Source organism: Triticum dicoccoides, chromosome 2B (assembly GCF_002162155.2).
Source record: "Triticum dicoccoides isolate Atlit2015 ecotype Zavitan chromosome 2B, WEW_v2.0, whole genome shotgun sequence".
Taxonomy (NCBI): Eukaryota; Viridiplantae; Streptophyta; class Magnoliopsida; order Poales; family Poaceae; genus Triticum; species Triticum dicoccoides.
This window is the reverse complement of record NC_041383.1, coordinates 380,755,777-380,767,121: the sequence shown is the minus strand read 5'-3', so window position 1 is coordinate 380,767,121 and position 11,345 is coordinate 380,755,777. Positions and strand designations below refer to the sequence as shown.

Genomic DNA, 11,345 nt, shown 5'->3' with positions numbered 1-11,345 from the left:
TGTCCTAATTCCGAAAATTCCCCACCAAAAATAGCCCCCAAAATTTTTGCGATTTGTTGGTGAGTTGAGATTTTGTTGGATTTGATCCATGGATTTGCTTTGTTTCGAGTGGATCTAGCTTCCCTGCCCTTCCTTCCTTCTAATTTTTTCTTTTTCCCCTCGGATTTGGGTTTTTCCCAAGTTTTTCCGCCCAAATCCGCGATCTCGAAGTCTCTGTTCTTGGCAGATTCCCGACCCTCGGAACTTCCGGCCTTGCCCGGAACTTCCGGCCCCTGGACCTTCCAGTCATCCCCGGACCTTCCGGACCCCGGAACTTCCGTCTTGCCCGAAACTTCCAGCCTAGACAGAACGATTGCACTTCTTCGACACTTCCGCTACTTCGGAAACTTTGATCACGGTGCAGCGGCATCTTCGCCAACGTACTGAAGACAGTGCACTGCGTCCCCATCTACTTTCGCATCCGTTTCAACCTTCAACCGAAGAAAGGACGGTAACATCGACGACATCTTTGTCATACCTTGCAATTGCATTGATAACCCACATTGCCTCATTTCGCGTAGCTTACCCATCGAGACTAGCCATTGAGTATTGCAGGCAACATGACTTGTGCACATTAGGGATCATACTCCACAAGCATACATACCATACCATAGTGGTGCATATCTTGGGATCCACTTGTGTGTCACAAAGTTGTCATAGCATACACAATTGCTATCTTGGTTCGTAAAGTTTTGCATAAGAAAAGAGCTCAAAGAGTGAAAGAGCCACCCAAGCTTTTAAGCAAAAGAGGAAAGATAAGCAAAGAGCTTATGAACAAGAACCATAGCATCATACTACATTAAGATTGTCATATTGGATCATCTTGGATCATTGCACCGAAATACCATACATATAGCATACTTGGGATAGAGATAGTTACAATTTTGCCTAGTAGGTTGTGCACAAGTTTGCGTATCCGCCTATTGTGCAATCGTGCTAGCGTCTCTCTAGTATTGTGCAACAAGAGCATTTTCGTGGTTTCCACATTTTGGCTCACTTTGGGATTGCACAATCCCACTTATCTATTTGTGTGTGTGTTTCCGTGTACCCATACTTTCTTGGTCTACTTGTTGCATTTGCAAATTTGTGAACCTTTTCCAACATTATTGAAGCTCACTTACTATTGCATCAAATTTTGTGCCACCATCCTAACCAAGCTCCTCCAAAAGCTTTTACGTGCGTAGGTGTGCGAACCGACAAGAATTGGTACCAAAAGTGCTATTTCATTGTCTGCATTGGAGTGAACTCGATTCATTTTCAACTTCAGTCAAGGTACATTTGGTACACGTTCTTTTCCTTCTACCACTCACATTTGGTTTCGAATGATGGATAGGCCAAGTTCTTCTACAAATCCACCTCTCATTGAGAACGGTGACGACATGTCATCATTCGTCACAAAGAGCCACCTCTTTGGTGCTCAAAGGGCGTTACACCAAGAGCAACAAGCTATGAACGACCGCATCGACAACCTCGCCACCGACTTGCGACTCTCCGAGCAACGAACAAGAGACTACTTCGATAACAAGTTCGACTCTCACAAGCAAGAAAATGATGCAAGAATGGACGAGATCCGCGCCTCGATGAGGAACCGGCATCCTTCCACTTCTTCATCCTCAAGACGGAGCCGCTCAAGTCGACACTCCGACGACACCTTCTCCGACACAAGTACACCGTCATCGACCATTCTTTGATGAGCCGCGCATCAAGACCGTCATGCATCTCGGAACCCACTACAAGACAAGCATTCACAAGAGCAAGTCGATGAGCAAGTACCTCGTCCTCAATCAAACCAAGTGGCTTTTGCTCAAGCTCAAGAACAACAACGACTACGGCGCCAAGAAGAAGAACGAGCGCGTCTACACAAAAAAGAACAAGACGCCGAGGCTCAACGTCTTCAACAACAACAACGTGAAGCGCAAGCTCTTGAGGCGCAACGTGCCCTTCGAGTTTCGAGCCGAGCCATTGCCAACCGCAATCACGAGCGGCGCAATCAAGAGGAAGCCCTTCGAGAAGAAATCCACAAGAGGAACTACCAAACGCGTGTACAACGTCAAGCTCCTCAAGCCCCTCCACAAGCTCGTCAAGCTCCACTTCAACCTCAAGTTCAACAAGAGCAAGTTGATCATGGACTTCCTCCGCGCCAAGAGCAACATGAGGATGACTATCATCCACGTCAAGGACGTCATCATCACCATCGCCAACAACACAATGAAGAGCAACGCTATGGCAAGCTCAAGTTCACAATGCCCAAGTTCAATGGAAGCAATGATCCGGAAGAGTACCTCTCATGGGCATTGAAGGTCGACAAAATCTTTCGTTTGCACAACTATGAGGAAGAGAAGAAGATCGCAATGGCATCACTTGAGTTCCAAGACTATGTGCTCATATGGTGGGAACAAGTCCTTGAACGCCGTCAAGCAAGAGGTGAACCACCTATCACCACTTGGGCTCAAATGAAGGAAGTCATGCGAGCACGTTTTGTGCCAACCTACTACAATCGCGATCTCTTCAAGAAGCTACAACTCCTCAAGCAAGGAACAAAGAGTGTTGAAGCATACTATAAGGAAATGGAGATTGCCATGATTCGAGCCAATGTCACGGAAGATGATGAGCAAACAATGGCACGTTTCTTGAATGGACTCAATCATCCCATCAAGAAGATTGCCGACTTCCAACCCTATTCCAACCTCATTGAGCTTGTACATCAAGCAACCAAGGCGGAACGACAAGTGCATGATGACTTCAAGTACGCCAAGTACTCATCCAAGACATACGGTTTCTCCAACATCCAAGCTTCAACAACTCCTCCAACATCTACGTCAACCAAACCTTCTCCAAGCAATGACGACAAGTCAAGTTACAAGAAAAGTTCGTCAAGTTCAAGTCGTCTTCCTCCTACTACAAGCAACTTCAAGCCGCATGCTTCATCATCTACTCCAACCGATGAGACCGTCAAGACAAGCTCCTTCAAGTGTTTCACTTGCGGCGGCCGAGGCCACAAGTCCTACCAATGCACGAACAAGCGCACCATGATCCTCAACGACGACGACACATATGACTCAATGAGTGAAGAGGAGATGGAAGCCCTTGAGCAAGTGGCCATGCACCGGCGCGTGAACGAGGATGAAGATGAGCAAGTCTTTTGTGATGAGGACTCGAGCCCCGCTCTCGTTGTCACCAAGGTCTTGACTCTTCAACATCAACAAGAAGAAGACCAACGATGCCGCATCTTCCACACTAAGGCCGACATCAATGGAAGGTCCGTCAAGGTCATCATCGATGGAGGTAGTTGCCACAACTTGGCAAGTGAAGAACTATGCTCCAAACTTCAATTGGTCAAGAGGAAGCACCCACACCCCTACAAGGTTCAATGGCTAAGTGACTCCGGCACTATACGAGTCGAGCATACGGTCCAAGTCTCCTTCAAAATCGGTGCATATGAGGACACTTTGGAGTGTGATGTGGTCCCAATGACCGTTTGCCACCTTCTTCTTGGTCGACCATGGCAATTCGACTGTGGTGTCATCCACAATGGGCGAACCAGTCACTATAGCTTCAAGATGAAAGGGAAGGAGTATGTGCTATGACCTATGTCTCCTAGTCAAGTGATAGCCGACAAGCAAACCACCCACCATGGAGAGAAGAGTGAGAAAGTGACCCACCCAAAAGTGAGTGAGAGCCACAAGCCAAATATGAGTGCCTCTTCGCCTAGAGAGAAAAACCTCATCCTATTTGCCACCAAAAGTGAGATAAGAGAAGTGTGCGAGAACCCATCGAGTGTGATGCACTTCGTCCTTGTGTGCAAAGATGGAGAGCCAACAACTAACACCTCTCACGAGTTACCTTTAGTGTTTCAGTCTCTTTTGCAGGAATTCAAAGATGTCTTCCCCGACGAGCTACCTCCGGGTCTACCTCCACTACGAGGCATTGAGCATCGAATCGACCTCATCCCCGGAGCGCCACTTCCAAACAAAGCCCCATACCGTGTCAATCCAGAAGAAACAAAGGAGATTCAACGACAAGTACAACAACTCATCGACAACGGTCATGTACGTGAAAGCTTAAGCCCATGTGCCGTTCCCGTTATACTTGTACCTAAACCCGATGGCAGTTTTCGCTTGTGTTCCAATTGTAGACCCATAAACGCAATCATTGTTCGTTATAGGCACCCCATTCCTCGCTTAGATGATATGCTTGATGAACTTAGCGGAGCCAACTTTTTCTCCAAAATTGACCTTAAAAGTGGCTATTATCAAATCCGCATTCAAGAAGGTGATGAATGGAAAACCGCTTTCAAAACCAAATTTGGCTTATATGAGTGGTTAGTGATGCATATGGGTTTGTCGGAAGCACCCGGAACTTTCGTGCGTCTTATGCATCATGTGCTTAGACCTTACATTGGAGTCTTCGTTGTGGTTTACTTTGATGATATCCTTGTGTTTAGCAAAACCATGAAAGAGCACATTAATCATGTTAAATATGTGTTGCAAACCCTCCGAAAGGAAAGCCTTTATGCGAACTTGAAAAAAATGCACTTTTGGCGTTGACAAAGTGGTTTTCTTGGGTTTTGTTGTCTCTTCCAAGGGTTTCCATGTTGATGAAACAAAAATTGAAGCAATTAAAACTTGGCCCCAACCCACCAATTTGCAACAAGTGAGAAGTTTTCTTGGTCTTGCAGGATTTTACCGCCGCTTTGTGAAAAACTTTAGCACACTTGTCGCTCCTTTACATGCTTTGAATAAGAAGAATGCTCCTTTTGTTTGGGATCTTTGCAATCCACCGCTTTTGATGAGCTCAAGTCTTTGCTTACACATGCTCTGATTCTTGCTTTACCCAACTTTGACAAAACTTTTGAGGTTCATTGTGATGCAGGTGGTACCGGAATTGGCGGAGTTTTAATGCAAGAAAAACGAGCCATTGCTTATTTTAGTGAAACACTCTCCGGTGCTCAACTTAACTATCCCATCTATGACAAAGAATTGTATGCTTTAGTGCGTGTCCTACATGTTTGGGAACATTATCTTAGACCTCATGAGTTTGTCATCCGTACCGATCATGAAACACTTAAGTACTTAAAAGGTCAAACTAAGTTGAACAAGCGTCATGCCAAATGGAGTGAATTTATTGAATCTTTCCCATATGTGATAAAGTACATTAAGGGTAAGGAAAATGTAGTTGCCGATGCACTTTCACGCATATGCACGCTTGTCACTAAACTTGAGTTGAATGTTATTGGCTTTGAGCACATAAAAGACTTGTATGCTAATGATCCATCTTTTGCACCTCATTATGCTAAATGTTTGACGCATACATCTTGGGAACAATATTACATCAAGGATGGTTATCTTATGAGAGCTAACAAACTATGCATTCCCGAGTCTTCTCTTCGTTTGCTCCTTTTGCAAGAGGCTCATGGAGGTGGACTCATGGGACACTTTGGACGCGACAAGACTTTCGCCACGCTCTCCAAGAACTACTTTTGGCCCAAGATGTTCCGCGACGTCTCACGCTTCACCACGCGATGCTCTACATGTCGCAAAGCTAAGTCTAAAGCTCAATCTCATGGTCTTTACATGCCTCTTCCTATTCCTTATCAACCATGGGAAGACATTAGTATGGATTTTGTACTTGTTTTGCCTAGAACTCAAAATGGAAAGGATTTCGTGTTTGTCGTTGTGGACAGATTTTCTAAAATGACACATTTCATTCCTTGCAACAAGATAGACGATGCTTCACATATTGCCAATCTATTTTGTAGGGAAATCCTGTGACTTCATGGAGTACCAAAGACAATTGTCTCGGACCGCGACGTCAAGTTCTTGAGTTACTTTTGGAAGACCCTATGCGCCAAGCTCGGCATCAAGCTATTGTTCTCTTCGGCATACCACCCTCAAACCGACGGCCAAACGAAGGTGACGAACCGTACACTCTCCACTCTACTTCGTGTGTTGATCAAGAGGAACATCAAGGAGTGGGAAGAGTGCCTACCCATCGCAGAGTACGCCTACAACCGTGCAAGACATTCGACGACCGGCAAGTCCCCCTTCGAGGTCGTCTACGGCTTCAACCCATTGTCCCCATTGGACATCCTACCTCTTCCTCTACAAGAGCGAACCAACCTCGACGCAAGTGCCCGTGCAAGCTACATCAAGAAGATGCATGAAGATACAAGGCACACCATCGAGCGACAAACACAACGACTAGCGACCAAGCTCAACGTCCACAAGCAACCCATGGTCTTCAACATTGGTGATCTAGTGTGGCTACACCTTCGCAAGGACCGCTTCCCCATCGAACGCAAGTCCAAGCTTCTCCCTTGAGCCGACGGACCTTTCAAGGTGCTAGCACGCTACAACGACAATGCCTACAAGATTGACCTACCTCGAGACAAGTACAATGTGAGCGACATCTTCAACGTCAAGGACCTCGCACCTTACCATGGAGATGAAGTTTTTGATCCGAGGTCGGATCTCTCCCAAGGGGGAGGAGATGATGCGGAGCATCCCTCGCTCATCCCCATGGACGCATCTACATCTCCTTCAACACCACGTGGACCCATGACTCGAGCCCGCTCTAAGGCTATCGAAGATAAGGTGAACTCGCTCCTCTCCGAAATCCCTCTTTCTACTCATGAGACATGGCTACTACCTCAGACGGAAACTCTGTGTGTGATCAGGTACAAGGCTGAAGAGGAAGCGACAGGCGTCAACTCTCTGCTCAGCCCAGAACCTGCACGGAACCTGGCCCGGAACTTCCGGCCCCCGGAACTTCCGGCCCCCGGAACTTCCGGCCTCCTTCGACATCGACCACCCCGGGCATGCCAACTTTTTGCTTAGCCCGGAACCCGCCCGGAACCTGGCCCGGAACTTTCGGCCCCCGGAACCTCCAGCCCTGCCCGGAACTTCCGGCCCCCGGAAGCCAGCCCTGCTTCACCTGTGCCAACTTTCGGCTTAGGCCGGACCCTGCCCGGAACCTCCGGCGCCCGGAACTTTCGGCCCTGCCTGCACGCAGCCACTTGGGCCGAGGCCCGTGTACCCTTCCGCCCCGTAGACTATATATACTCCTTCATCCCGTACGTTTTAGGGTTAGCATTGGATAGCTCATATTTGTGTGAGAGCCTTGCTCATCCACTTGGATACTTCTCCTCGGAGTTCAGGACCTCTTCGGAGAAGATCCCCCAAGCGGATTCAAGACCCCTTTCTAGGGAAGACCATCAAGACCTCCATACGGAGAAGACCGGTGCCTTTGTATCCTTGCCTTTGTTGATTGTGGATCATATGTATCTCTTTGTGTTCGGTGATCTAGCACTCGTGTGATTGATTCTATGTCGGTTTCGTGATTCTCTCTCGTTCTCCCCGTGTTTTCCCCTTTGTGCTTCCGTGTGTTCTTTGTGAATCTCCGTAGGATCCTCTCCAAACGTGAAAGATCATCCAACTAGGGTTTTGCCCTACATCATAAGGTCTCTCAGCTTGGACACTTGGATCCATCGACCTCTCCACTTCCTCAGGCGGTTGTACACCTGGGTGGGAGATACCTCCTGCCCACAGAACTCAAACACCTACTTCACAACTGTGTTCAAGTGCACCTTCTTAAAGCTCTTGTCAGTCCTAACTCCACTAGAGATGAGCTCACACATCTTGTTCAACACGAACATGAACATGAACGGTTGCCACCTCATGTTGCTCGACCTACCATCCTTCTTTTCCTTTGCTGCTGCTACCTTGAGTGCAGTCGCAGCAGCAGCAGTTGGCTCAACGAGCACTACTGGCACATAGAGGGAATCAGACGTGAACACCTCTAAATCAGATGCCATCTCGGACATAGGCAGCGAGTCCTCGACAAACGATGGATCAAACTGGCTGTCGGAGAGGACAAGGGCCTGACTAAGATCTTGCGTCTGCGTGGTCATGTCCTACAATCGTAGCACACATTGACAATAAGCATATAACACAACATACCAGACAATCCATGAAAGCGGGAGCATACATGTACATGGTTCATCACTATCATAGCAAGCACATGCTTCATCAGTATCATACTAAGCACATATGGTTCATCGCTATCATACTAAGCATACCGGACAATCTATGAGCACGAACATACATCTACAACAAAAATCATTGCTACAAATGGACCACCAATAGCTACAAATCACAAATCTAAGCACGAATCAACAGAAGCACAAGGTTCAACTTCAAACTCTACTAGCCTACCACATGCTTGAACATCTAGTACTAATTGCAACCGCAACATAGCAATCAATCATATCAGCTCACATATCAGACCACTAATCAACCATGCATCTAGATCAAACCCTAGCTGCAGCTCAAATCTAACTAGAAGGAACAGAGAGAAAGGGGGATTGAACTCACAGAGGCCATGGCTGCAGCTCGAGGACGATGGGGGACGATCGTGGAAGATCAACGCCGGCCGGTGAAGGGGCGCAGACGCCGTGGACGGCCGGCCGATGAAGATGCGCCACTTACCTGCTCGTCGGTGCCGATGCGCGTCGACGGGAAAGCTTGAACGGAGGGAGAATGGTGGCGGGATTTGGGGCGGTGAGGGAGGGGGCTAAATAGGGATGGACTCGGCGGGAGTTGAACCGAAATCCTCCCATCGATTTTTTTGGCGACGCGGGCGAGCTCGCGCCATCTCCCTGCTCGCACGAGGAGAGAAGCGCGTCGCCCTCCCCTGCCTCGCCCGAGCCAGGCTCGCGAGCTACTGCCGATTCGGACGTTTTCCATGGGCCTGGCCTGGACATGCTTTAATTTCCGTGCGATGCGGAGCGCACAATAAACGCAGACAACCAAATGGACCAAGTTCTTTCCACGCAGGCCAGGCTGCGCAATATGCAGGCAACCAAACACGCCCACGGTGATGCCTCCCTAGTTCGTGCCTTGAGAGGAATTTTTCTTCACCTTTTATGATTCGAAACTTGCATTGCGAGTGGGAGGCTGGATGGGGACCGACACAAAAGCAAGTAGACTCGAGCACCCCTGCTTTCGCTGGGGCAGCACGGTTTTAACTAGTTTACCAGCGGCAGAAGAGGATAGGCGATCCATTTCGTCGTACCTGAAGATCTCCATAAACAAGAGCAAGAAAACAGAGGCCTCCCTCACCATCTGCCTGCTGCCTACTACCTGTCTCCTCTGCTCTGAAACAAATAAGCGCACCAATCCCGGGGCGCCGTCTGCCTCTGCCTGCCGACCTCTCCAGACGGATGGGCATGGACTGCCTCCACCAGCGGCTCGGCCGCACGCGTACGCCCTCTCCCTTCTCCGAGCTTCACCGCCTTCTTTACCTCGGGAATTTCGCGCACGCGTACCAATCTGTCTTTCTGTGGCTTTGCTTTCGGAAAACCAGGTGCTCTGCCGTTCGTGAGGAGGTTCAAGCCGAGCGAGATCGAGGCGGCCACCAGCGGCTTCAGCACGGCCCTCGAGACCGGCGGGCCTCGCGGCACGGCGTACCGCGCCCGCTTCGCTGATGGCCTCGTCGCCACGGTGCGCCGTGCGGGCGGCGGCGACCCGGACCAGGCAGGGCAGGAGGGCGCCTTCTACCGGGAGCTGCAGCTGCTCGGCCGCCTCAACCACCGACACGTTGTCAGGCTCCGCGGCTTCTCAGAAGGACACAACAGGTTCACCCACCGCGCCATTTTTATTACTGTATTTTTCTCTTCTCCTAACTAATTTTCTGATTTGCGCTCCTCTTTCTTGTTACAGGTTTCTGGTGTTTGATCAGATGGAGAACAGGAGCCTGAAAGAATGCCTCCACGGTAATAAATTCTTGAGGGATGGATATCTCTTGTGCTCTTCAGTTAAGCTGCCACACTGATGATGCATCCTGCTGCACAGATCCTCTTAGGACGCCACTCAACTGGAGGACCCGGTTGCAGGTTGCCATAGATGTCGCAGCAGCCCTGGTAATCCTTTCTGCTAACGACCACTGCCACATCCACAACACTTCAAATTTTGACGCAAGAAAGACAACACCATTTATTTTCTTGACTGATTTTGAGTGATGCAGGAGTATCTCTACTACTTCTGCGACCCTCCGGTGTTCCACGTGACGGTGACCTCCAACAACGTGATGATGGATGCTGATTTCGTCGCCAAGGTGAGTCACATTGGTACGTTGCAGACGATGCTATCTGTCCTGGCCCGCCAATAGATCGATCGAGCAACTGAATTTGTACTAAGTTTCAGCTATCGGACGTCAGTGTCGTCGGTCACGACTCTTCCGAAGGATCCCACGCCGAAGGTTCTCTTGGCCATTTTTATCATCACTTTGTCTGACACGTCTGGAATGGCACTGACACTGACACTAGAGCCTGCATGTTCTTTCTTCAGAGCGAATTCAGCAGAGGCGGACGGAGCTGGTGTTCCAGTACGGCGTGTTGCTCCTGGAGCTCGTGACCGGACAGTCGCCCGGGGGCGGCGACGGCGAGCTCGTGCGGTGGGTGCAGGAGCCAGGGTTCGCCGGATCCATGCAGAGGATGGTGGACGCGGATCTCGGGGGCACCTACGACGCCGGCGAGCTCCGGGACCTCGTGATAGTCGCGAGGCTCTGCACTAGGCCTGGCAGCGGCACCGCCGTTGTCTCGATCCCACAGGTACTCCGCTACTTGCAGGGGAAGGTGGGTGACAAAAACAGATGACAGTACGTAGCTCTTCTTGTTGTCCTTTGCTTGCGGGTGAATGCAATGCAAATTGCAATTTACTTCTTCCATTCCAAAATTCTTGTCTTAGATATACCCGTGTCTAGACGAATCTAAGACAAGAATTTTAGGACTGAGGGAGTATGTATTATACGTCCTCGCAGAGATATTGTATGACATCCGTGGCGAAGAAGTCTCCACATTTCCTTTTTTTGCGGGTGGAAGAAGTCTCCACACATTAAAAATCCCTGGACAGAAACTCCAAAACTCGGTTTTCTTTTGCAAGACTGTTAATAAAGTTGGTCTGTTACCATCAAGTTCCTACATTCCAAACGAGTTTTTTTAAGAACATCTCCAACAGCCGTGCTTCGCGCCGCACGCAAAAAACTAGTTTGCCGCGCACGTTTCGTCTGGTTTAGCGCGGCCGCCAGCGCTGGCTCCAACAGCCGTGCTAAAATGCAGCGCGCGCCGCTCCAGCAGCGTGTAAAAGTGCAACGCGCGCGACTCGCCGGGCATTACATATATGGCATTTTGGACACAAAATGAGTTTGAAATATTCAAAATGCAATGAACATGACATATAAAATTTCACACAAACAAGTTGATGAATAAAAGTTCATGCCCACAAGTTCAAAATCATACCCATAAGGCC

The 11,345-nt window shown here is 49.1% G+C and overlaps 1 protein-coding gene across 2 annotated transcripts; it reads left to right on the top strand.

Annotated features, from left to right (window-relative positions):
* The first annotated feature begins 9,038 nt into the window (after positions 1-9,038).
* Positions 9,039-11,010, top strand: LOC119363758 (probable receptor-like protein kinase At1g49730). 2 transcript variants are annotated; one of them, XM_037629126.1, is made up of 7 exons: positions 9,039-9,299; positions 9,403-9,673; positions 9,759-9,811; positions 9,891-9,958; positions 10,063-10,152; positions 10,236-10,296; positions 10,386-11,010. In XM_037629126.1, the coding sequence occupies exons 1-7, from the start codon at positions 9,260-9,262 to the stop codon at positions 10,691-10,693; spliced, it is 891 nt and encodes a 296-aa protein (XP_037485023.1). In that variant the 5' UTR covers positions 9,039-9,259; the 3' UTR covers positions 10,694-11,010. The 2 variants fall into 2 exon arrangements, with proteins under 2 accessions (XP_037485023.1, XP_037485024.1); XM_037629127.1 differs by having other exon boundaries at positions 9,046-9,299; positions 10,242-10,296.
* Positions 11,011-11,345: the final 335 nt, after the last annotated feature.